The sequence below is a fragment of the Mustela erminea genome, chromosome 3 (genome assembly GCF_009829155.1).
Source record: "Mustela erminea isolate mMusErm1 chromosome 3, mMusErm1.Pri, whole genome shotgun sequence".
Lineage (NCBI taxonomy): Eukaryota > Metazoa > Chordata > Mammalia > Carnivora > Mustelidae > Mustela > Mustela erminea.
In genome coordinates, this window is record NC_045616.1 from 17,477,370 (window position 1) to 17,505,005 (window position 27,636).

At 40.1% G+C, this 27,636-nt stretch overlaps 2 protein-coding genes across 4 annotated transcripts in view; both read right to left on the bottom strand.

Annotated features, from left to right (window-relative positions):
- Positions 1–21,644, bottom strand: part of PGGT1B (protein geranylgeranyltransferase type I subunit beta) — a 47,020-nt gene extending 25,376 nt beyond the window's left edge. Inside the window, exons 1-5 of one of the 2 annotated variants that reach the window (XM_032335390.1) lie at positions 21,326–21,502; positions 16,527–16,645; positions 6,637–6,704; positions 1,934–2,085; positions 452–584 (exon numbers count right to left, since the gene is read on the bottom strand). In XM_032335390.1, the coding sequence (XP_032191281.1) occupies positions 452–584; positions 1,934–2,085; positions 6,637–6,704; positions 16,527–16,645; positions 21,326–21,465 (612 nt within the window). In that variant the 5' untranslated portion in view covers positions 21,466–21,502. Of the gene's footprint in view, positions 1–451; positions 585–1,933; positions 2,086–6,636; positions 6,705–16,526; positions 16,646–21,325 lie in introns of both variants that reach the window. The other variant, XM_032335389.1, reaches the window with a different exon arrangement.
- A 2,784-nt stretch (positions 21,645–24,428) lies between these two features.
- CCDC112 (coiled-coil domain containing 112) overlaps positions 24,429–27,636 on the bottom strand; it is a 29,034-nt gene continuing 25,826 nt past the window's right edge. Inside the window, exons 8-10 of one of the 2 annotated variants that reach the window (XM_032335391.1) lie at positions 26,363–26,458; positions 25,495–25,613; positions 24,429–25,150 (exon numbers count right to left, since the gene is read on the bottom strand). In XM_032335391.1, coding sequence (XP_032191282.1) covers positions 25,108–25,150; positions 25,495–25,613; positions 26,363–26,458 — 258 coding nt within the window. In that variant the 3' untranslated portion in view covers positions 24,429–25,107. The remainder of the gene's footprint in view (positions 25,151–25,494; positions 25,614–26,362; positions 26,459–27,636) is intronic. The other variant, XM_032335392.1, reaches the window with a different exon arrangement.

Here is a 27,636-nt window from a genome sequence, read left to right on the forward strand (position 1 = left end):
TTGTTGTATTTGGTTCTTGCTCATCAAATGGCTTACTGAACTCCCACCTCACACCAGATATAGAAAGAGTCTCGTCAACGTACTGTCATTTTCCATTGCCTGGCCCAGGCTCCGCACTGACCCCTGCTAGCCAAGACTATCAACATGGGCCTGTGAGATTTTACTTTTTTGTTTGTTTGTTTGTTTTGCTTCTAAGGCTGACCAATCTCTTTCTAGTAAAGCCATCTGTTTCCTTAGATACAATCAAATGACATTTGAATTTTAATGGCCAGTGAAGCAATCTGTTCTTTACAATTAAATGGCCGTTCTGATTAAACAAGGTATCCAGAAAGCAACCTTACCGACCTTTTTTCCAGATTCTTGGTGGAGGAGAGATGAGACGTGCATTATACTGCCGTCCCCATACAGCAACAATAATAGCCAAAATAATCAATTTATCAACATAACTCACCATACTTCTTCTGATGTAATTGATGGCTTTTTTCATATCCATGCCAGACCAATTGTTGAGCATATAACAAACACAGGAGGCACAGTATACAAATCGCATATCATTTTCACTGCCTTCAGGGACTGCACAGAAGCTGAAAGGAGTAACAGTATGATTTACGATTACATCACACTATAATTTAGTTTTTATTTCTTTTGTGGAGGGGGGAGGGTTGAGAAACACCTATTCACGTTTTTACTCACAGAAAAACTCATGATTAAAGACGGATTTAAAAACCATATACTACTTGTATATGTCAGTAAAGAACAGGACTATTAACTTGAATAGTAGTAAATGATTTCCAAATCACTGTTTCATTTCAAAGTTCTGATTCTGGGTGGCTTTACACACTTGCCAGCTACTCAAAGTTTCTTTGCTCCCTGTCACAGACAGTTGTGGCACACTAGCTTGAGAACTAATGAGGGGAAAAGCACCTAGGACCCATTGGGTAGTAAGAAATCTCCAAACCCAAGTTTTGACATGTGAAATTTCTTCTAAATGTATATGTAGATAACCACTACTTGACAATATTGTATGGTAATTTTTTTTTACCTATTTCATTAGGTTTAGCAAGGTAACAGTCTGAGTCTGCTAACTATTCCTTTATTTACAAACAAGGAAAAGGTTACAGTCATCAATGACTATATGGAAACTTTGAGATACTAGTCACATGCACTAGCTAAGGTAAAGATTCAGTTCTACAGTATTTGCAACTAATGACAATTTATCTTGCAAGTCTACATTAGTTTTCCCCTCATCAAGAGCAGTGTTTTCTAAAACCCTCAAAGGAAAACAGAGATAAGGAGCACTGACATAATACAGCAGAATTGATCTGCAAAATCTTTTCCCTAGACATTATCATTACTGCTTTGCCACTTCCTAGATTTGCTGGGAAAAGAAAGTTTCACCTAACTCATTGGAACTCCAGGAAGATTCCTTAGACATACCATATAAACCACCAACTGTTACTGAACTAAGTTCTTTTTCTATTCTTTACAAATGTCACTGGAACTACCTACGCTAGAATATAGCAGTCAATGTTCCTTCCTTTCTCCCCCCAGTCACTGTGTCTGGGGGACAGAAGTTCAGATTAAACGTATGCTCACTTCGTAATATCCAAGTTTTTCACCCAGAAGGTAAATTGAAGTCCTTCCTAATATTAAAACCATTCAACCACTTCTTTATGAATGTATTCACTGTCTTAGGTAAAACAAGAGAACAAACAAGGAGCTCTGCTACTGTGATTTCTTTCTATTGAAATAGGAAAACCTGTATTATTTTTTGATTAGGGATGGAACATACAGTGAACTTGAAAGGATTCTAAAACGGCTTATGATAAACTCTAAAGTTCTCATAAAGTATTATACCCATTTTTCAGTTCTATAAAATTTTTCCAAAAAAAAAAAAAAGAAAAGGGAAAAACGAAGAGTGACCGACCCATACCTGCCATCTTCTAGCTGAAGGGCTCTCAAGCCTGCTAAACAAGCTTCCTTATTTACTCGGCTTAAGTCGTCTCCAAGAATAACTAAGCATGAAAGGCCCGTGTAGGTCATTGCTATGTGGCCACTATCATAAGGATGAGCTGTTCCAGGATTCTAAATTCAAAATTAACATAATGTTAATTAACTAGTAAACTGAAAACTTCTTTCATTAAGTAATCTGACACTACGTTTCAGGAACTAGTAAAATTAAATGTTTGTACTGACTTATACCAACACCTGACTGAAAAAAAAACAAACCTCCATTTTGTAGGTCTCAGAGTAAGTACGAATGCAGGCTTTCCAGGCTACACAACTTTTAAATTTATCCTGCAAACCTCAAGCTTCTTGGAAGCAGTTCTGATACACAAATGAGCCAAAGTATTTGAACTCCATATGCAGTCAACCATATTACTTTTAACTTAAGTCTCATGAAGTTAGAAAAGCATACAGTCTTTCAATCAAAAAAGGTTTATAAAAAAACTAAAAATTCTTTTACGGCACAATTCCAATACCACAGTAATCACCATATAAAAATATTATAAAACAATATAACTGAAAAACCTTATTCAGCTCTCATTTACAATTAAGTTATTTGAGCTTCTAATAAACATCAGCACTTAGAATAACTGTTATCCCATAGTATGTTGGATTAGTTTCACCGACCTGATTGTTTTAATAAAAGATAACAACAGTTAACAAAGATCGCTTAGCTACAAAATATGTGACAAAGTAGGAAATCCTACAAAGAATCTAGGTACTGGCACTGGCAACGATAAAAATGGACATAAAAAGTGTTTATTACACCAAGTAACTTGACGTTCCACCGTATATAAAGCATTTAGAGTTTTTTTTTCCTTTTAAAGATTTTGTTTATTTATTTATTTGACACACAGAGATCACAAGCAGGCAGAGAGGCACGCAGAGAGAGAGAGGGGGAAGCAGGTTCTCTGCCGAGCAGAGAGCCCAACTTGGGACTTGATCCAGGACCCAGGGATCACGACCTGAGCCAAAGGCAGAGGCCCAACCCACTGAGCCACCCAAGTGCCCCACGCATTTAGAGTTTTATAATTAATTTCAAATAATCAGCCAAGCCTACGAATCAATTATTTTAAAGAAAAAAGATTTCACTTGTAAAATTTCACATTGTATAAACGTATTTGTCAGCTTAAGAATATTTTAAGTTTTGGAGCACTAGGGTGGGTCAGTTGGTTAAATGGCCGACTTGATTTGGCTTGCGACACGATCGGAGGACTGAGCTCCACGTCAGGCTACACACTCAGCAGGGAGTATACTTCAGGATTCTCTCTCTTTCTCTGCCCCTCCTCCCCCTTTTTCTCCCTCTCTCTCAAATAAATAAATCTTTTTTTTTTTTTTAATTTTATTTAGGGTGCTGGGTGGCTCAGTCATTAAGTGGCTGCCTTCGGCTCAGGTCATGATCCCAGGGTCCTGGGATCGAGGCCCACATCGGGCTCCCTGTTCAACAGGAAGCCTGCTTCTCCCTCTCCTGCCCCCCCCGCCGGACTTGTGTTCCCTCTCTCTGTCAAATAAATAAAATCTTTAAAAAAATTTATTTATTTATTTGAGAGATGTTGAGAGAGAGAAAGAGAGAGAGAGGGGCAGAGGCAGAGAAGCAGGTTGCCCTCAGAGCAGGGAGCATGATGCAGGACTTGATACCAGACCCCTGGTGATCACAACCTGAGCCAAAGGCAGACGCTTAATGGACTAAGCCACCCAGGCACTCTCAAATAAAGAAAAAAAAAAAAAAAAAAGAATAATTTAAGTTTTTTTTTTTTTAAAGATTTTATCTATTTATTTGACAGAGAGAGAGATCGCAAGTAGGCAGAGGGAGAGGGGGAAGCAGGCTCCCTGCTGAGCAGAGGGCCCAATGCAGGGCTTGATCCCAGGACGCTGACATCATGACCTGAGCCGAAGGCAGAGGGCCAACCACTCAGACACACAGGCGCCCTTAATTTTTTTTTTTTAAATTGAAGTACAGCTGACACACAGTGAAGAACATTTTAATTTTGAAAGAATATAAGCATATTTTAAAATTCATCTGTGTCATAGGTTTCCCTTCTATTTGAGTCTGGGTTCATCAATAACTACTTCAACTTCTAGAAAAATTGTTTATCATACTAGAAAGCCAAAATGAAACTTGTACCGTTTTGGTTGAAGCAGACTCCTCTACCCACTATAATAAACGTTAACTTCTACAACCACTGATATGCATCAAATCCTGTCTCTACCTAACTCATTGGCTCACTTTACTTCCTCCTTCTGGAAAATGGGTATCAGCACCTCCCTCACAAGGTTACTGTGAGAATTTAATAAAATTACCATCACAGAGATACTAGTTATCCTGAGGATGATGCAATTACAAGGCAAATATCCAAAGGCCATTACTTCTTACCAGTCTGAACTAGGTTCCCGGAACCACCAGGGAGTGAATCACATTGTTCTCCTGCTCGCCCACCCTCTGTGGTTTCTCATGCAAAAGATTTGCAAGGTGTTCAATACCTTCTCTAATCAGAACCTACCCCACCCACCTGGCCTTACATATACAATTCTTTATGTGGTCTCACAAACATATCAAAAAATTTTCATCCTGCTAACCCTTTCATTCTGTGTTGCTCCCTAGAGCTCACACTCCGGCACTCCCCGCTGTTCCATTCCACATTTATAATAGCCTGCCTAGAACTCCTACAGCATATTTCAGTTTTTGGTACTTAAACTAAACATCTACCATGTTAAAAGCACTGTGGGGAATCCAAACAGAAATCAAATGGCAGAAGAAAGGTCTGATCGAGTAACTACAATACAAAGTAGAATGTAGTAAGTGTCATGGGGAGATGGAGTAACACCAAGATTCACCTTTTTCTTTTTAAAAAGATTTTATTTATTTAACACAGAGTGTGCACAAGCAGGGGAGCAGGAGGCAGAGGGAGAGGGAGAAGCAGGCTTCCCACTGAGCAGAGCCCCATACAGGGCTCCATCCCAGGACCCTGAGATCATAACCTGAGCTGAAGGCAGATGCTTAACTCAGGTGTTCCAAGATTTATTCTTTTTAATTGTCATCTAATCCTCTGTTAGTTAAATCTGAAGACTGTTTCAATTTTTTTTTTTTTAGGCTCCATGCCCAGTTGGGGCTTGAACTCACACTCTGAGATCAAGATTTGCATGCTCTACTGACTCAGCCAGCCAGAGACCCCAGTAACACAAAGATTTAAATAAGGGATTTTTTTCTACAGCAGAAGAGGAACTTGGTGGGTGGAAAGGAGAGGAGGCTTTGTAGGTAGAGAAAAAGTAAAAGCAAAAGAGCTAAAAGTAAAAGCAAAGTGGAAGAAGAAAATTCTGGGTATCCAGTATATATTAGGTACAACACATAATTTAGCAGAGAATACAGAATTTGTGAAGGAAAACAATGAGAAAAGTGGGCTGAGAGGATCCAAAAGTGTTTCTCAAAAAGTACTCTATGGCCACCGAAGGTCCTGGGCATCTACCAGTAAGGCAACGGCCTGCAGGTGAGTTTGGTGGTTTTGGAAGAAAAGCTCCTGACACTACTGTATTTATATACTTTATCGGACAATCTTATGTGCCTCCTCAGATTCCTGCAGACTCTCAGCCAACCACCTTCAGTGACAACTCCTGGGGGGGCCAATTTCAGTCCCCTGGAGTCTCCTGCTCCTTCCACTACTCCAATTCAGATGAGCACAATGTGGTATAGAGTGTGACCTGGCCTACCCAGAAGATGCCAGTGGTCTAGGTGAGTGAGGACCAAAAAATGGATGTTAGGAGACTCTGTAAACCAAGCAAAAATGGTTTCTTCTTCAATTTTACTCCTGTTAGTTTAAAAATGTCTTGGGGGTGGAGGAGGCAAGAGGAAAGGGACTGGGTTTTAAAAGTAATGTTCTCGGGGTGCCTGGGTGGCTCAGTGGGTTAAGCCTCTGCCTTCGGCTCAAGTCATGATCCCAGGGTCTTGGGATCGAGTCCCGTATCGGGCTCTCTGCTTGGCAGAGAACCTGCTTCCTCCTCTCTCTCTGCCTGCCTCTCTGCCTACTTGTGATCTCTGTCAAATAAATAAATAAAATCTTAAAAAAAAATAAAAGTAATGTTCTCAAAACCCTGTTTTATTTCAGCCAGGGCAGGTATACATAAGGTATGGCACTACAGAGCGGTCACGATGAGCACATGTCATGGCACCCAGAGCCTGTCCATGAGGAGTAAAGGGAACGTGACCTTCCTCAGGACCGGCATCTGTTGGAAAAGATTACATGTATAGGAAAAAGGGAACATAGTTTACAAATCCTTTGTTTTTAGATTCATTCCCTGCTAAAAGCAATGGACACACATGATTAGAGAAATCATGGCAAATTCATATGACCTTGATGCAGGCATTGGACCTACAGCCTATGACAGGAAGAAAGCTGAAGTAGGGCCTCTGTGATATCATGTTGCCTTCTCCCAAATCACTGCTATTTACTCCAGAATTTTGAAACACTGCATGAAAAAAACGGGGAACTGTAGCTACAATGTACATTAGTAGATAGTATTTAGCTCTATCGAAACAAGGAAGCTTGGGTCTATCTGGATAATTTCTCAGTTTTCTTTTGCACTAAAATCCACCCACCTCCCTTCTCCTTCCTCCTGACCCAGAGAATAACTCACCTTTGACGGATTGAATGGAATACCCAGGTATGAAGAGCCTCGGAAACCACAGCGATTTAGATTTGATCCTAGAAAATAAAAACATGTACTTATTTAGAATGTACTTTATTTTTGTACAGACTCTAAAGCAGGTCAATTAAACTTTCTTTCAGAAACTGAGCATTTTAGTACCAAAGCTTTGTCACTGTGTCCATTTTCATTCTAGATAATGGTTAACGCTCAGCATGTCCTAGGGCTGTTCTCTTTTTATGGGAATTTCCTCATTTAATTTTCAGAAAGATTTTTAAATTTGTTTATTTATTTATTTATTTAAAAGATTTTATTTATTTATTTGACAGAGGGAGACCACAAGTAGGTAGAGAGGCAGGCAGAGAGAGAGAGGAGGAAACAGGCTCCCTGAGAGCCCGATGCGGGACTCGATCCCAGGACCCTGGGACCACCACCCGAGCCGAAGGCAGGGGCCCAACCCACTGAGCCACCCAGGCGCCCTTATTTATTTATTTTTAAAGATTTTATTTATTTATCTGAGAGACAGAGAGAGAGGAGAATGTGCACGTGCACCAGCGGGGCGAGCAGCAAAGGGAGAAGAAGTGTGCTTCCCACTGAGCAGGGAGCCCAATGCGGGACTTGATACCGAGACCCTGAGATCATAACCTGAGCCAAAGGCAGACGCTTAACTGAAAGAGCCACTCAGGTGCCCCTACTTATTCATTTTAAAGCAATCTATACCCCCAATATGGGGCTCAAACTCACAACCCTGAGATCAAGAATCGCACTCTTCCAACTGAGCCAGCGAGATACCCTTCTCGTTTATTTTTCAAACCAGAGACAAAATAATGATTTCCTACCATGCACCTTTAGTTTATAGCCTCCTTCACTGCATACAAAATGTTTCCATACCTTTCTATATGATAATTTTTCATGTGATCAACATATTCAACCCCATGCTAAAGGAACAGAAAGTAGAAGCTTAGAGGTTAAGGGACATGTTCAAGGTAACGCATCAGAATCTGGAATTCTAATTTCCCATCCAGTGTCTTTTTACTTTACTTCACTGCTTCTTTATATGTGAGCAAACTAAAGGTATAAGCTCTTCTACTTGCAAAAAACATATGTACTTTGTATTTTAGTATGGGACAAACTTTTATTCTGAGTCTAATAACCCCCTTTGCTTTGACGTCCTGGCTGGAAAAGGACTCAGGCTGGAAAAGGACTCAGGCTGGAAACGTGAGTCATATCCATGAAAGGGGAGCCCTGAGCACTGGTGGTGGGAATATAAACTGGCACACCCATTATGGGAAATAGTATAGAGGTTCTTCAAAATACTATAAATAGAACTACCATATGATCCAGCAATCCTCCTACTGGGTATATAGCCAAAGGAAACAAGATGACCATCTCGAAGAGATGTCTTGCTGCCCTGTGATCACTGCAACATCATTTATAATAGCCAAGACATGGGAACAACCTAAGCATCCAATGACAGATGAATGGATAAAGAAAATTTCTCTCCCTCTCACACACACAACCAGAATGTTATTCAGCCATAAAAGCCTTACGTGACATAACAGATGGAACTTGAAGGCATTATGCCACATGACATAGGTCAGAGGAAGAGATGAATACTATAATACTTTATGTTCTCCCTTATATGTGGAGTTTAAAAAGGATGAACTCACAGAAACAGAGTAGAATAGTGGTTGCCAGCAGCTGAGAGAAATGGGGAGATGCTGGTCAGAAGTACAAACGTCTACCTGAGAGACGAGGATCTAATATATACCATGATGACTCTAATTCACAGGACTGGACTATATCCTTGAAAGTTATACGGAGAAATCTCAAATGTCACCACACACACACGAAGAAATTCTGTGAGGGGGCTGTGGTAATCATTTTGCAGTATGTTCATGTATCGTATCATCATGTTATATACCTTTACACTTATATATGTCAATAATACCTCTACAAAGCTGGGGGGAAAATAAGAAAACTAAAAAATGAGCAATTAGTTATACCCACAATAAGAAAGTAACTCAGGTTTTGATAGCTACTAGGAAATCAGCATGACAGATGTGGAGGACAGAAATGTATTATCCACAGAATGTACATGCATTCATTGTTAATAAAAAGTCAAGTAGATTTGGGGTGCCTGGGTGGTGCAGTCGGTAGAGCGCCTGACTCTTGGTTTCAGCTCAAGTGTGATTTCAGGGTTATGAGCTCAAGCCCCACGTCTGGGTCCGGACTCAGCATGGAGACTCCTTGTGTATCTCTCTCCCTCTGCCTCTGCCCTACCCCCTGCACTTTTTCACTCTCTCTAAAAATAAATAAATCTTAAAAAAAAAATCAAGTAGATTTATAAATAGGTTTTGATCTAAGAAACTAGTTTCCTATCTCTTAAAACTGGAACATGACTAATTCATAGTAACTGGTTTTCACTCTTCTATTTCTTCAAATCAGGTACTCTACCCAGCTTTATATCTTGAAAGTACTTACAGTAGTAGCGTAAACATTAATTTCTTGAACAATTTAGGGAACTTTACCCACTAAATTTAAAACTTTCCACTACCTTTCCTTGTTGACAAAAAACTTATTTGAAAAACGGTATTATCTAATATAATGAATAGTTCTCCCATGTTTGCTAAAGACTTTTAAATGGGTAAGCCACTTAAGACTTGTCAATATATAACAAGAGTATTAAAAAGGCTCAGACTCTGACTGGGTAATGATATATCTGAGAATTTACTCCAGTAACTTCCAATGTAAGAAAGGCCACATGCACAGAAACACCCAAGGCAGTATCACACTGGCAAAACCCCAAAGCAAACAGAAGTGCAATAGGTTAAATGCAACACTGTATCTCCTGAAACACTTAGGGAAAAGGATGGACCAACATGGAGAAATGATCAAGAGAAAAAGTAGGACACAAACATTTATGTGATTATGTTTGTAGTTAAGCAAAGGACACTTAGCAGCAAACCCAGAAGGGAATAAACAAAATAATACCGGACGGTATGACAGGAGCGTGAATTGTGTTCTTTGTAGGAGTCATTTTTGCCTTCACAAATTATCACAAACTTACTACCTTGATACCACACCCACCTACTATCGCACTGGTCCATAAGCTCTCACGTCTGAGACAGGTCCATGAAACCAGAGCGGAGCGCTGGTAGGGACTGCGCCCCCTACTGGAGGCTCTGGGGGAACAATCCCCCTCAAGCTCCTTCAGCTTGTTCAGCAGTCGTGGGACTGAGGGCTCCCCGTGTTTGCTCTCCACTGTCGGCTGGGGCCCCAGAGCTCCCTGAGGCCACTCTTGCCACTGCTGGCATCTGGGCCCCTGCACAGCAGGGCCTGCAACATGGCTGAAATCCTTCTCATGCTGAGGTTCTCTCTGGCTTCCCCTTCTGCAGCACCTCTCTGACTCTTGGACCTTCTTCTCTTTTAAAGGACTCATATGGTTGTACCAGGCAAACCCCCCTTCCCTGTACATGCAATGCCTGCAAACAATCTCCCTATTTTGATGTCAGCTGATTAGTAACCTTAACTTCATTTTCAAAGTCTATAGTGCCTGGTGCCTGAAGGACCAATAAAACTTGAACACCAGTAAGACTTTCACCACATCAGCAATCAAGTCGTTTTGCTTTACCGTGTGTTCACTGGAGTATCACTGTTTTTTAAGTTTTATTTTTGCTTAAGTAATCTCTTAGCTCAAGCCATGTGGGGCTCAAACTAACGTACCCGAGATCAAGCATTGCATGCTTTTCCAACGGAGCCAGCCAGGCTCTCCTGGAGTAGCAGTTCTAATTTTCTGCAAGAACTCTTCTTTGCATGCACAACATGGCCAACTGGCTCCAAGGCCTAGCTTTCAGCCTGTCTAGGCTTTTGACATGCCTTCCTCACCAAGCTTGATCATTTCTAGCTTATGATTTCGTGTGACAGATGTGCGACTCTCCCTTTCACTTGGACACTTACATGCCATTGTGGGATTATTAATTGGCCTAATTTCAATATTGTTGTATCTCAGGGATTAAGGAGTCCCGAGGAGAGGGATGAAGGGGAATGGCTGGTCAGTGGAGCAGTCACAACACACAAACGTTTATCAATGAAGTGCGCCACCTTATATGGGCATGGTTTATCGTGCCCCAAAACAAGCAGATTTTATTTATTTACTGAGAGAACAAGTGTACACAAACATGAGAGGAAAGGAGGGAGAGGCAGAGGGAGAAGCAGACTCCCTGCTGAGCAGGGAGCCTGACACGGGAACTCGATACCAGACTCTGGGATCATGACCTGAGCTGAAGGCAGACGCTTTACCGACCAAGCCCCCCAGGGGCCCCCAGAAAAGTTTATTTAAAATGAAAACGATGTCCTCTATGCCCCTTTTCAAGAGTGTATACTGTCACTGAAAAAAATATTCATTAGGCAATCCTTTCTGGTTCTTTTCAAGATTTGCCTGCTATTGTGCTTTCCTTTATAATTCTAGTAAGCTTCCCTATTCATGATAATTAGAAAGCATAAACGCACAATTCGTTCCAAATTTACAACTGGAAGCGTGTCCACAATAGCCTGAGTTCCCTTGGAGGCTGTTAGACGGCGCCATCTAGTGGTAAACTGGAAGGGTGGGTCTGGGTCCCAAGAGGATCAACTGCATAGTCTGAAAAAGCATACAGGCCTCTTGGGTCCTAACTCAGGCCCACATCAAAACCCTCAGTTAGGGCCTGGACGATCATACGTAAGAAGAAAAACAACCCCTGTTTGACAGACAAGTCAGAATCGAGAGCCACTGATGTAATGAATGTACCCCCTACTATGATAGCCAGCCTCAAACTAGTTTACCTTGTTATAGGGAAGTCATTCGGACAGCAATGTATCATAAGCACTTAGATACACATCACAACTCCTAGTTTCACACTATCAAAAGACCCAGACATTCTGGGTGGGGGGAAACAGTCTAGAGCCTACAAAATGGGTCTGTATACTTATTTTCTAAATTTCACAGATTCGTTTCAGAGGCAGACCTAGGCCAACTAAGGAAAAGGCAGGCGGGAGACTTCCTTTGACAGATCATTAGAGACTTAATAGTTTCATGCAACAAAACAGTAAATGGAGAATTGAGAATTGCAGTTGGGGCTGTGACAAGATCTGTGGTGTGGCCCACCAGATACAGGTGAGGGGCAGCTGAGTACATAATCACTGTGGGTCTATCTCTGCAAAAAAAATCCTTGATCTAGAATTCTTCCAAAACAGATATGCTATGATTTTTGAAATGTGAACATGCTCGGTTAGGCACATGCGACTATACCTACACCTGTAAGTACTGTATTTACAAAAGGCAGCAACAGGACTTAAAATTTTTCATCTACTTAAAAAAAAAAAAAAAACTCTCACAGGAAAACACACACGATAAACAGAGCATCTATTATACGGAATCAGTATTGGAAATCTCCAGGAATGGGAATCTCAAAGGACTAGAAAACAGAAAACTGTTCTCTAATTTTGCCTCTGGCATTAACGGGGTTTATTATCATGGACAAATTATTCATTCCTTTGGATCTTAATAGCCTCATTTGTAAAATGACAGACTATAATATCCCTTCCTCTGTTCTAGCTCCAATATTCTCTGGCTGTGCCCTTGATGAGAGAAGGGAAAACACAACTCCCAGCCTGATCCCGTGTGTTTCCTAAACACTTCTGGAGGCTGCTAGGGAGGGCCCCAAACCCTCCAATGGTCTGACCACACACTTAAAGTAAGATACCACTGGGGTCTTTACAACCCTGAGGCTAAGTGAAAAACCAGGGTTAACTCTGATTAAATATTCACAATGTACTTAAATGCCACACAAGGGAAGTCTCCCCCAGGGACCTATATACTTCACTGGCAAAGCAGCACTGCAGCACTAGGGCCTGGAATCAGAAGCCTGGAATTTCAGCAGACTCTATCCCTTTATAGCTATGTGTGCTCTCAGGCGGGTCTCTCACATTCCTCTTCTGGGGAAGGCAGATTAGGGGAAGCACAAATTTGACAATGTATTTGACAGTGCCTAAAAATCATAAAATTTTAATTAACGTATAGCATTATTCCTGCATCAGCAAAATATCAGTATTTGTGTACTGCCCTGTAATGTTAACTTTAGTTTTTTAAATTTTTGTTGTGTTTGGAAGAGAGGTTAAAGCTCTTTCTAACTTGAACTTTTAAGTATGGAAACATACTATGAATACACAAACAATGCAGGTATAGAGAATAAAATTAAAGTACTACCTTATCCAGCCATCTCCCCACGTCTGTTCCCATCTACTTCCCCCTCCACAAAGATTTTCTATATGTCCTTTCAGAGTTTTCCCCAAATATTGACAGCTAAATATTATTATCTCTGCAGACATTGGTATTTATAATTTAACCATATATGAACATTTCCACGTCAGTATATACACAGACCTACCTCGATCACTTTACTACTGCCTAGTATTCTCTGTGGACCACAGCTTATTGTTTCTCTTTTGTGAACATTTATTCCCCTTCTAATTGGTCAGTGTAATGAACAATGCCAAAACATATCCTACACAGATTTTTGTACACATGTTATTAGTTTCTAGAGATACCAAATTCCCACAAATCTGGAGGATTTCAACAATGGAAATTTATTCTCTTGGAGTTCTGGAAACCAGAAGTCCAAAATCAAGGTGCTGGCAGGGCTGGTTCCTTCTGGAGGTTCTGAGGGAGAAACCGTTCCACGTTCCATGCTTCTCTCTCTCAGCTGGCATTCCTCCATGCAGTAAGTACGACACAACCCCCCCCCCCCCCCCCCCAGCCCAGCCCACAGGGCCTTCCCCTTCCCCTCTGGCATCTTCCTCCTCCCTTCTCCTAGAACACCACCACTCACCGATATGGAGATGCTGACCTTAATTACACCTGCAAAGGCCCTTTTTCCAACCAAAGATCATATTCTGTGATTCTGCGCAGACCGATCCTTTGAGGCCATTATTAAACCCACTACAACATGCAAGAGAGTATGTCACATGAGATAAAAGATTATACTTGAAAATGCCTCTCAAAGGTTACAATGATTTTCAGTTTCACCAGAATGATATTAGGGTGCTCTTTTGGGACGCCTGGGTGGCTTAGTCAGTTAAGCGGCTGCCTTCAGCTCAGGTCATGATCCCAGCAGATCCTGGGATAGAGTCCCACATAGAGCTCCTTGCTCAACCTGCTTCTGCTTGCCTCTCCCGTGCTTTGCTCACTCTCTGACAAATAAATAAATAAAATGCTTTTTAAAAATGTGTTCTTTCCCCTGTATTTTTGCCAACTTTCAAAACTTCCAGCTAAATTTACAAGTTAGATTAAAAAAAAAAAAACAATGCACCAATTCTTGGAACACTGAAAAAAAAATTAGCATGTTAAAAAAAATAATGCACCATTGTTTCTACTGCATTTCTCTGACGTTTCTAGCAAGGTTAATCCACTTTCACGTAGTTACTGACTTGAGATCCTCGTATTCTTAAACTCTGTCATTTTCTAAACAGTGATGAGTCATTTTCCTCTCAGTCGTTAAGAATTCATCACAGTCTGGACGTTAACATTCTATTATATATATTGCCACAACTTTCAAGTCTGTCTACTTATTCAACCTTACCTCTTACTACACAACATTTAATACTGTTTATTTAATCAAATTTAACGATGTTTTTCTTTTATGGTCCTGGGCTTTTAACATTTCTATAGTTTCAAATTCCGTAAGATTTTATGTGATATCACAAAGCAGGACAAATACAGACCTATGAGTTACAGAAAGCACCTTCTACTTGGTCTGCAAATGCCTTCTAAATGAGAAAATATCTGAAGAGCCAGAGGATCCTTAAATTAGGTGTTCTGAGATGCAGTTTCCAGCAAGCAATTCTCGGAACACTAGCCACTCATTCAACTCAACTGAAGACAACTCAATACCACCAACTCCTTTCTGACACTACGCAGAGATAGCATCAGACCACACAGGCTGAGGGGCTCGGTCTGTCAGGACACCAAACCCCCACCCCACCAACTTCAGGCACCAGATGCCAGCCCGGTTAGCTGTGCTCTTCTGACCCATTGGCTATGGACCGTAGGTTCTCATGAGTCTCTCTCCGTGGGTACAATTAACTTCCCAGAGCAACTCACAGAACTCAAGTGAAACCTGTTACCTGACAATAAAAGAATGTAATTAAGAAACTGCCAGGGGGCGCCTGGGTGGCTCAGTGGGTTAAGCCGCTGCCTTCAGCTCAGGTCATGATTCCAGAGTTCTGGGATCGAGTCCCACATCAGGCTCTCTGCTCAGCAGGGAGCCTGCTTCCTCCTCTCTCTCTCTGCCTGCCTCTCTGCCTACATGTAATCTCTCTCTGTCAAATAAATAAATAAAATCTTTAAAAAAAAGAAAGAAAGAAACTGCCAGATGCTTAGGACAAGGCATAGGGAATGGGCAGGGAGCTTCCACTCTGTCCGGGAGACCCTCTCTCCTGGGAACTCCACATTTTCGCCAACCAGGAAGCACTCTGAAGCCTGTCCCTCTGGGTTTTAACGTAGGCTCCATGACAGAAGCAAGAATGATTACATCACTGGCCACTGGCAACTGCTTCAACCTCTGGGCCCTCCACCATCCCCTCCCCGGAGATCAGGTGGTGGCACTGATTTGTTCCAACCCTCCAATCACTGACTGGCTCTAAGAGCCAAGAGCCCTCTATCCTCAGGCACTTTCCAAAAGTTACCTCATGAACATAACAAAAGACAACTTGTAACACTCTCAAGGCTTAGGAAATGCCAAGGGTTTGGGAACTGTAAGCCAGAACTGTGAGTGAAGACCAAATACACATTTCTTACAAATCACAATATCATGATGCTATAGACCAAATGTGAAAATACAGCGAAGAGGAGCAGTTAAGTTAGAATAAATCAAACCTCTTTCTTTCTAAACAAAGCTTTAGCTTACTATTTCCCTAAAGTTCATCTAGGTGAGACATTTATAAATGTTTACTCCAACCAACGAAACGCATGGTTGATTTATAAATATTGGCTCTTAAAAGCCAGGTAAATGGTGACCATGATTAAAACTGTCATTTTATGGGAGTTTATCTGTTTCTCTTTTCAAGGTGAGAATTTCTAACACCTACAAGTTAAATCAATGTTAAGTATGTTACACTTAACAGTGTGAGCAATAAGGTGTATAAAGCTTGTGTGCATTTAGTTGATTAAGTAACATATAAATTTCAAACATTAATTAAAAAAAGAAAAAGAATTTAACTGACCAAAATTCATAAAGTATAAAAAGGACTATAGTGCTAGTAACGGTTCTAAGAAACCATCAGAGAAAGGCTAACGAAACCTGAGAGAAACCACCAGGAGAGAACACCAAAGAGTTCACTGAAAAGACAAGATGAATGTCTGGGAGTGAAAAATACAGTAAATGTTATGAAACTAAACAAGCAAAAATGACAAATATCAAATAACTGGTAAGCAGTACTCCCCGTGGAAGAGAAGAACTTAACATGCAGCTACAACAGCAAATCTCCAATTCCAGACAACCGCACAGTGGTTTTCTCAAGAGATTAACAAGTAAACTTTTTAATTTTTAATTTATTTTTATTTTTTTAAGTTATCTCTACCCTCAACGTGGGGCTCGAACTCATGACCCTAAGATCAAGAGTAGCACACTCCACAACCTGAGTCAGCTGGGCACCCCAATGATTAGACTTCTCAAGTGTCAGATCTGAACAGGATAGAAGTGCAGCATTGCAAGGAAAACATGGCGGAATAAAATATGGTTAAGAGTTTATGAATTCATACTGAGATTTGCTCGTCTGACACATGTTATGCCAAGTACAACTAACTAGTCACACTAAAAATAAAATGCTAAAAACTCACTCACTGTCTTCTGTGGGAAGGACCTGCAGGGAGTAAATCCACTCTATTATATCATCTTTGTTCACCAGATCTAAGGAATCCAACATATCCAGCCCGGAGAGCGCAAAAAATGCAATTGTCAGCCTAAAAGAAAAAAAACAAAAATGTAAAATTCCATCTCAACTGTCAAAACACTGAAGTCTTTCTGGTTCAGAAAAATAATAAAGTCTTTCTAATTTTAAACTTAATTTCAAACAGTACTCTCATTTTGCAAAAGCCAAAAAGCCCTATTTATACTTATAGTTTAATATCAATCAAACCTTTGTTTCATTTAGGGGTTAAAAAACCAGTCCCATTCATCTGATGCATACATGGATTCACTAAAACAACCTGAAGGCTAAAGCAGATTTAAAAAAGAATTCCCTACACCCAGTTAGTACAAATAAGTTCAAAAGGCTGGAAAACACATAAAATCCCTATTTCCACTTATTTGCCAAGAGCAACTATGCTTATAGTTGGTGTTTAATTCTTAAGGAATGTTAGAATAAATCCATCTGTACTCAAATTTGTTTACAAATAGTGTGACTGGAAAAAACTTAAAATGAATTCTGGGAAATAATACTTTAAAAATACATATGCATTTCAACTCCATTTTCCCAGAGAGCATTCTTTGATGGAATGAGAAACTGTAAGGCAACACAATCCCCTCCAAGAGTACACACTGAAGAGAAATGTAAACTTTGTTTTCACATAAAAGCTAGTACTTTAGTGATTACTTTTTAAATAAAGAGTTTGTTATATATAATTCTTTTCAGGCTGAGATGAATTCTGTACTGCTGTCTGAGCATAGTTGTCTCATTTCCGTATTCTAACAATTCTGATGACTGACTAATATACAAAATTAATACTTTGAATCATTTGGTCTAAAATCTGGAAAGAAAGCCACTGGACACATTCTGTAACCTTTTCAACTAAGATTCCAAAAGAGAAATAAGCCTTAATGCCCTAAGGCATCCACTGTGTGTAATAAATTAAAATTCTTTCCCACGCATTTATCAAAAACACTACCAACTTAAGGAAAAATGAGAAAAGTTACTTTTTTCTTTTTTAAGGGTGCAATTCTCTTTGATTCCTGGTTGAAAAAGGCTGGCATACATTAGGTAACAGGAGGAAAAATCAGGAGAATAACTCTAACCAAAGCTTAAGGGCAAAACCCAAAACTAATGCAATACTGGTATACTTAAGAACAATAGATTTGGGGAAACTTACATTGCTGAGAGACTATTACTGTATACTAGACACTGATCTAGAAAATTTCTTATATACTCTCTCGATCTAATTCTACAAACTATTGAGAGCCACCAGAATTAGGAAAGTGATTTATCTGAGCAGGATTAAAGTAAGGTCAGTGAAACCCCTTTATGTGCAAGGCTACAGTTCAGAGTTCAGATCCCATTATCAAATGAGCTAGAGTGAAATCCTAGGCTGGCTGATTCACAGCCATTTATAACCCAGGCAGGCCCTTTGCTAAATCTTTGGGGGGCCTGAATGGCTCAGTCAGTTAAGCGTCTGCCTTCAGCTCAGGTCCTGATCCTGGGGTCTTGGGATTAAATACCACATCAGGCCCCTTGCTCAGCAGGGAGCCTGCTTCTCCCTCTGCCGTGCTCTCTCTCTCTGACAAATAAAATCTTTAAATAAATAAATATATAAAAACAAACCACTCACAAAAAAGAAACTTGTTAATGCACAAAGCTCACAATCCAAGGTTTAATATTCACATGAGGTAACTAGTAACTACCACCTTTCAGAAATTAATATGAAAAAAAAGTCACAGGCAAAATAAGTATTTTGTTTTCATAAACCCATTATTAGAAAAATAAAAATTATTTAGTCCTATTTGTCAAACTAAAAACAAAGGGGAAATTAAAGTAATTTTGCCAAAATGGTGGGTCAGAAAATAAGTGTCCAAATGTCTAGTCTGTTATCAGCCTTCCTAAGAATCTCCTTTGTCACATCTATCAGTAAGAAGAAAGGCACACCAAAAATCACTGGTTTTGCACTGCATCCCTATACCCAAACAGCAGGCACTCAACAAATGTCTATGGAATTAAATAAATAGCAATACCAGGTTAAGAACTGTGACTTAGCAAACACACTGTTTTATCTGCAAAGTGGCAATAGCAGAAATTTCACGATCAGTCACCTTTGCTTAAAAGGTCAGAGCTCCTTTGTAAGCATACAATTATAAACCACAGACACCACAAAAGGACTTAACCCTAAACTAAGGAAAGTAAACCTGACTCAGGAAGACAAAAACCGAAAAACTTTTTAAAAAAATCACTACAAAAACTGCTATGTGCACATTAGCTTAAATGTGGTTACGTATGCCATAAGAAAACAAGAAACAAAAAATACTCAAGTGATAAACATTAGGTGTACAAAGGATATAATTAAATTTCTTAACTAATGCACCATGACCATATACACTATCATCTACCACATAATGCCTTGTGTAGATCCTAAGATTACACTGAAATTATTAAATCAGTTGTCCAATTGGAAAATTTTTGAAGTTTTACTTATGCTTTGGGCACCATTACACAGTTTACCAACATGCATCAGTATACATGGTTTTGTCCATGCTGGAATTTTATTTTATTTTTAAAGATAATATATTTATTTTTTCTTTGACAGAGATCACATGTAGGCAGAGAGGCACAGAGAAAGGCGGAAGCAGACTCCTGGCTGAGCAGAGTCCAATGTGGGGCTAGATCCCAGGACCCCGAGATCATGACCTGAGCTGAAAGCATAGGCTTTAACCCACTGAGCCACCAGGCGCCCCTATACTGGAATTTTAAATAGAGCAATCAAACAGTGGCATTTTGGAAATACAACCACAGGCCTAAAATGATAGCTATGGGCAAAGTTCAACTGTTTAACAAGCACCATAAGATGGAAGAGTTCTTTTTATCCAAATGCTTCAAATACACATAAAGTCAATCCCCATTAAATGTGTGATCTATTAACATCTTTGTTTCATCACATATCCTTCCAATCAATGGAGTTTTGGAAACCTTAATTCAGGTCTAGGGATGTGCTCTGCTAGCCAACACCTATGGATAGAGAAACGAATGTAAATAATGCTTCACTCTTTCTTCAGCAAGAATGTGCCCATTATTCAGGGCTCAGCTCACATTACTCAACAAATTTACTTCTTGCCTCCTTTGCGTAGTACTGCCCAATAGACTTTCTGGGATGATGGAAATGTTGAAACAGCCACAAAAGCAACTGGCCAATGTGGTGATTGAGCACTTGAAATGCAGTGGCTACTGCAAACCGAAAAACTTAATTTTTTTTTTAAAAGATTTTATTTATTTATTTGACAGAGACCACAAGTAGGCAGAGAGACAGGCAGAGAGATAGGAGGAAGCAGGCTCCCCGCTGAGCAGAGAGCCTGATGTGGGGCTTGATCCCAGGACCCCGGGATCATGACCTGAGCGGAAGGCAGAGGCTTTAACCCTCTGAGCCACGCAGGTGCCCCCCGAAAAACTTAATTTTTAATGTGATTTCATTTTAATTAATCCAAATTTAAACAGCCAAATGTGGCTAGTGACCACTACACCGGACAAAGCAACTCTAAAGCATACAAGTGAGCTAGAAAAATATCTTTCCTGAAGTTCACAATCCCGTGTGAAAGAAAAATATTAAACAAATAAACCAATAAATATATAATTTCACGTGGTGACTGGAAGGGGCGGATCTCTTTTGGGAAGGCCTCTTTAAAGAAATCTGGATTAGGTATCGCCCTTCCTATGTGGTCCCACTAACCCTATGCTAACAGAGATTAACATACACTAACCCTATGCTGCAAAGAACTCTAGGGAAACCACTTGCCTTGTTCCGCTGTACTCTAGCACCTCTCATACTGAGTTTCTGGAGCACGAGGCAGAAGTAATCTAAATAACTCACAAATCTGACCCAGCCATGCAATGTTCAAAAGACACCAGAGAATCCGAGTTCAAAAAAATACGGAGAGATTAGAGCAAACCCAATCGGCTCTCTTCATACCCAGTCCCAGGCAGCGTTGGAGCCTCACTTCAAAACACAGCACTGCAGAGCAAGGACCGCCTCCTTCTCTTTCTCATCCCGACTTTTACTCCGAATGACTAATTCACAGTTTTTTCGCCGCAGTCAAATCACACTCCTCAGCCAACTCCAACTCACACGGCTACAGCAGATAGACTTTTAACAGGCTGCTTCACGGAACACCGCACCTCATCCGCCAACCTTCTCCTACCCTTAGATTTACAATTCCTGGAAAGTTAATCTCTACTCGAACCTGACAGGCTCTGCGCCGCTCCTATCCATCCAACACCATACGGATATTCCATCAAGAGGGAATGACGTTTTGGAGGGAAGGGTAGGTAGCCCAGGAGAGGCTATTTATCTAAATTACGAAGGCAAAGTGATGCGTCTTTTCCCTTCTATACTCGGAAGTAATGAGGCCAAGTTGATTCACAGCCTCGCAGTGGGATTTTAGAAGAAGCTCGGTGCTGACAGGAAAAACGGTTGGGAAGTGATAAAGGCAGACACCGGAGGTTCCACAAACCCTCGACTTACTGCTGCCCCAATCCTCCCGCCACAGCCCTGGTGGAATGAGGGTGACTGCAGACCCGCCTGAGAGGAGAAGCACCTCGCACTGCCAGGTGGGCGGTGGGTGGCGCAGGGCCCGCAGGCGCCGGGTCAGCCAGCCGGCTCCGCGGAGCCTTTCCGCTGGGGCGAGGAGCCCCACTGCCCACCCCGCTGACCGTGGCCACCAGTTACCTGCTGGTCTCGAGCGAAGAATAACGCTCGGGCAAGACCTGGAGGCAGCGCTGGAAGAACCGCACGTGCCGGTCTCGCAGGAAATCCAGCCGCTCTCCCTCACCGCTCCCCGCCGGCCGCTCTTCCTCCGTGGCCGCCATGCTGCTGCGGAAGCGACGTCCGCCGCGACCCGGAAGCACTTGGCGCGCGGCGTGAGGGAAGCCCGAGGGGCCACACAGGGATGGCGCGTGGGTATGGGCGGTGCGCCCGCCGCGCGCCCGTCTGGGGTTGAAGCTACTCGCTGTTCAGAGTCTAAACGCAGCGCTTGGTGCCTTCGCATTTCTCTCTACAGCCCACCTTTTCTATTCTGAGCCCCGCAGGCTTGGAGACCCACCTCAAGCCTTGTAAAATTCAGCCCACAAATCCCCCAATCCCTCCAGAACTGTGATCCTCGTTAGGTATTTGGAAGTGCAAGATCAAAAACTTCTAGTTCGCTTTGAGACGATCGCGGCCCTAAAGGATGATCTATTTGAAAATGGATGGATCAGAATAAATCCTTTCTGCAAGTCCCTGGCTTTCAGCTGAATGGATAGGGAGGCTAGATCTTCAAATCAAGCTGTGAAGATAAATGTTTATTAAAAATTACGGACGCTTCCTGAGCTCAGAGACGTTCCTAGTCCTCTCTAGGATACCAGCAATCTCACACACACACACACACACACACATACACGTATGAATAATAACAAATATAAATATATAAACATATACACATATGAATAACAAATATAAATATATAAACACATATATACACAACTTACATTTATATTTCTATGTGTGACTGCATCATTTTCTTTTGCAAGATTTTACTCTTAATGTTAAGTCTGTTCATCTAGCATCGTTGTCGCATCAATTTGCCATGGTAAACAAGCTCAAATGTTCTCCAACTACCCCTTTATTAAACTGAAATAGCATGCTTTTAGCAATTTTTTTTTTTAAGTTGGAACTTAATTTGCTTCAACCATATATTATTCCCTTTAAAAGGTCATGAGGCAGTCTAGGGGGAAAAAATCCACCGAAAGATCAGGATCAAACCTAGGTTCTCTAACCTAGGTTCTCTATAGTCGGCTAAGCTAAGTTTGAGTATAATTTTAATTGTTACCTTTTTAGAAAAATCTATTTAAAATACATGCTGTGTGGGCTGCAGTTATCTTCTCCCTATTCAATAACCCAAAGCGCCTACTTTTAGGTACCAGTTACTACTTATTCACAGGGATTCCTGTATGTCTGAAACAAATACGGCATGACCAAAGGGCTGTTCTTGGGCTTCTTTACAAATAGGGAGGCCACATTCCTTGTTTTTCAGGTATGCCTGGTCTAGAGGAGTTTTCATTGTCATTACAGTTAAGATCTTTCTCCTTCCCTTACAAACACGCACCACCAAATGTTTCAGAATGTTGAAAGTGTGGTCATATCACACAAATTTAATTTACTATGGACAATGCAGTCTATACATGCTCAGAAAGACAATCCTGTTCAACTGGGCCACCTAAAGAGAACACAGATAATTTTCCTCTGATTCTCAGCTCAGGAACCAGCAATCTGATCCAAATTCCATGATGGACTCACTGAGAGGTAATATAACATGCTTCCTAGGTAAGTAAAAGGGTTTTCATGGGTGACTTTGACCACACAAGATTGCTGACATAGGCATGACAGAAGACAACCCCCATGCAAAGTGCCACTCTATGTTACTAGGTAAGAAGTGTAAATAGCTCAGGTTTTCAACATACAGGCATGATAAGACATCTATATAATTGAACATTATTTAGCCATTAAACAATAATGTTTGAATTCTATAGAAACATAGGAAAGTATATATAACTTAGTATAGTAAATAAAACATACTCTATGACTGTAGCTATTTTAAAATATGTAGGTATGTTTTTGCAAAAAGTTACCATGGAGTGATGGAATTAAGGGTGCTTTATTAACATTTTTCCTTTAGGGTTTTTTTCTAAAGTTCTTAGATCGTTTTTATTTATTTATTTTTTTTATTTCTTAAATATTTTATTTATTTATTTATTTGACAGAGAGAGATCACAAGTGGCAGAGAGGCAGGCGGGGAGGGGGTGGGAAGCAGGCTCCCCACTGAGCAGAGAGCCTGATGTGGGGCTTGATCCCAGGACTCTGGGATCATGACCTGAGCTGAAGGCAGAGGCTTTAACCCCCTTAGCCACCCAGGTGCGCCTCAGATCCTTTTTAAACCAGTAAATGAAATGTTTATTTATCTCTTCTCTGAGCCTACAACTGAAGATACTATTAATTATGCTTATTCTATACCTTTTATACATCCCTCATTTGTTTTAGATTCAGTTAGAAGGACTGGTTTTGTCAAAGAAAATTCCATAGTTTTATTAAGAAACAAACAAACAAAAAAACAGACAAAAAGCCCAAACTCACACTACCCAGTATGCTTACCTTTGATGCAGGAAATGGAAAGTTATCTTTGTGTGCAACAAAAAGCTGTGTTCAAAAGCCATGTATAAGAAAGCTTTCTTTTGTGTATCTTTTGTATAGTAGTTCCATTCTGTGTTTAAAATCTGTTGTCCAATATTGTGTCTCTAAATGGCCTACGACCATTTAAAAACAAAGTTAAAGAGAACGAGAGCTACAAATAAAACAGGCATCCCTGATTAAGGATGTTTTATGTTCTTTCTCTCATTTTGCACCAATAACTGTGTAATCAAATTCAGTTTCCAAAATGTGGAAGCCATCAACTTTGACAATTAACTGTGAAATAAGTAAAGGTTACTACTAACAGTTTACTAACAGTAAACTTCTGAGTCATTTGACCTAGATGTTTCAAGTTATAAATTAAAGATATTCTAAGATAAAATATAAAAAACACAAGTTCTTTCATATTTATTATGTATATTATACCATCTCCTATAAGATGGGGACTGATTAAAGTTAGGAGCTAAGATTTTATAATATGAAAAGTTGAGTCAAATTAAGTTAAATTGTGTTTTCACGTGTAAAAGTTTGGAAATTTTAAAGTTGCCTCTTTTGACCAAATATTCTGAGCCAAACAGAAGCAGTAAAGAAAACTGCACCAGCCAGAAGATGTGAAAGACTCAAAGGCTTTATAAATGTGTGACATCCAGAAAGGCTAATGGGAAATCTGGCATAGCCAAAGGAAACCAAAAAGATGTCGATAATATAAATAATAGGATATTTCGAGGTGAAGCATATTTTTAAAATAAATATTCTCTATATAAAACAAAGCATGCTTCCAACAAATACAAAATATTTATTACACAAAAATGTAGCAACTGACAAACTACCAATTTGTTAAACTTAGAAAAGTACTGACTTATTTCCCCCCAGAAAGGAAAATCTTTACATTTCTGTTCCTTGAGCTCATTCGCCTCCAAGTTATAAATGTTACAAAATTTTTGTTTAAAAAAAAAAAGATACTCTATGACTGGCCCAATTTATTTTGCTATGCCATGACAAAAACAAAATACCTTTGAAATGTTCTCAGGATTTAAATGAAATCATGTGTGTAACATACACTTATTCAAATAACGTTTACATCAGTAATAGGCCAACATACACATTAAATACCCACTGAGTATAGACGAGCTCCAACAGCGCTGCAGGGAACTCAGTACCTGTGCGTTCACAAACAACACGGTTACCAATCTGATTGGGGCTAGTACTACTTAAAGAACATGGGCACTGACTCTCTCCTGGTCTGAACATGCTGACACTTTCATCAACTGAATACCAACTTCATTATCTCATATTCTTTTCTCAAGTCCTTGTCTCCAGGTCGGAATAGCCCTAGGGAGAAGAAGAAGAGCAATTATAAATACAAAAGAAATTTTTTTAGAAATCCTAATTAATTACATTCTACGTTGGACTTGCTGAGAGGTAATATACTATGCCTCCTGGATAAGTAAAATGCTTTTCATGGGTGACTTAAATGCCACTCTATGTTATTAGGTAAGAAGCGTAAATAGCTCAAGTTTTCAACGCATAGAACATCTATATAACTGAACATTAATAAGCAACTTTTATCAACTTTTTAACTGTAAAATAGAGCATACAAATAGAAACTATATAAAATATAAACATGTAGTTATGAAGTTATTGAAAAGTGGACACCCACTTTAACTCCTTTTTACCTGTGTGGGATATGCAGAAGTGGCCCAGAGCCTGTGGGTCCCGTCTTCTTGGTCCGTTCCTCCCAACCTTTGGTAGGTCTGTAAAGCCTAGAGGGATCCCTACCAACGTTGTTTTCAACCTGTAATCAGAAAGAAAATGAGTGCCAGTTACTTTATATGTGCTGTTAAGTTGGGGCTAGTGAGTGAGATCTTCAGTAACAACAGCAAGCAGTTATAAGAAACACCCTTGAAATTCGCTAAACAGAAATAAAACTGTTAATAACCTTTTTAGCAAACTTCTGATTGTGCTCCTAGAGCTAACAGAAAATCTGGACTCCATTAATCTATTAATAAACTGTTTAATTTAGTTTCTTTTTTTCTAATTCAATTATTGTATTCTGCTTCCACTGTTCTATTTTTTGTTTCTATTCTGAGGGAAATGTAATGCCTCCAAGAGTGACCGTGGGATAGCCAGACAATGAATTTAGGGTAAATAACTACCAGGAAAGTCCTTCGTTCCCAGGAGAGTCACCAACATCTGTAGTCCGTGTACTCCCAGGGAGATTAAGCAATGCTCCTAGCTACTAAAAGGTCTAAAACAGAGGCACGTACGGAAGAAAATGAAAAACAGAATTAAGAGTAAGAAGAGAAAATTAATTCAGGGTAAAAGAAAATAAGGTGCTTAGAATGTGAAATGGCAGAATTCCAATAGTTGCTTAAGTTGTGCTAAGCTGTGCTTTGTAATATGTAAATCTGTTAAGTACGAAATCTAGAGGAAGCGATACAGAAATAGAGTTCTGGATATAAAGAAAATGGATTTCATGCTTGCCTCCTTACCAATCAAGGAGTTAGGATAATAAAAATAAAAATAAATCTCAGCACACAGCACCTTTTCTTTTAATTTTGCCAGTTTTCTTTGTTTTTCTGCCTTTTCATCTTCCTTTAACTGTCGATCTAGAATTTTCAATTCAAGTTTATGTAAATCCTAAAAAACAAAATACACCAACAATAGGAGGGTAACATTAAGAAAATAAAATTCATTAGAATTTCCTTGAAAGGTCAGTAGCTTGCAAGAAAAATTAAATTACCCTAAATATCAATACTTCAATATCAACCTTTTCCAACAAAGGCTAAGAGCTGTCTTTATCCTGAATATAAATGTAACACATGCCCATCCTTTCTGCATCGCTTTCTTTAGCTGTTTTATTTTATAGTTCAATCTAAAACTCCTTTTCTTTGATAGTTGAGCTAAGCCCATTTTCACTTTTCAACACAGATATATCTGGTTTTAGATCTCTCACATATGTTCTATTTACAGGATTTCTTGTTTTTTTTTCTTGGTCTTTTATTGTGTGGCCTGCTTGCCTTTTTTGGTGGGCGGTGGGGAGAACGCATGGGATCTTTTGTTATTTAGGAAGATTTTCACATATGGACTAAGGGAAATTCCATTAGTGTGGTTTTGTCTATGATTTTTCTTTGCATTTCCCTTGTTTTTTGCTTCATGACAGCTGCGGCTATGTCTTTTGATGCACATAACAACTCATAAGAATTATTTCATAACAGTTATTTCATAACAATTCATAAGAATTATTTCATACCAGTTATATCTCATTTTTTAAAAGAGTATTTATTTGGCAGAGAGAGAGAGAGTGAGTGAGCACAGCAGGGGGACCAGCAGACTCCCCGCTGAGCAGGCAGCCAACCGCTGGGGCTGGAGCCCAACATGGGGCTGGATCCCAGGACCCTGGAATCATGACCTGAGTCGAAAGCAGACGCTAAACCCACTGAGCCATTCAGTCTCCCCCAGTTATATCTCATTTGAACCCTTTTTCATTTTAAGTATCCTTCTTGGGTACCTGGGTTAAGCATCCCAAGTTAAGTTGGGGTTACAGTGGTTAAGTGCCTGACTCCTGGTTTCAGGCCACGATCTCAGGGTCATGAGATTGAGCCCCACCCTGGGCTCCAGGCCCAGCAAGGAGTCTGCTGGGGCTTCTCCCTCAGCCAGACCCTCCCTGCCTGTCCTGCATGCTGCACTTGCCCTCTCTCTCTATCTCTCTCTAATAAATAAACTTTGAAAAAATAAAGAATCTTCCTTATCTTTTTAAATACTTTTTGGACTGATTTCCACTTAATAGTAAAACTGTACTCTTTCTTCAATTAGCA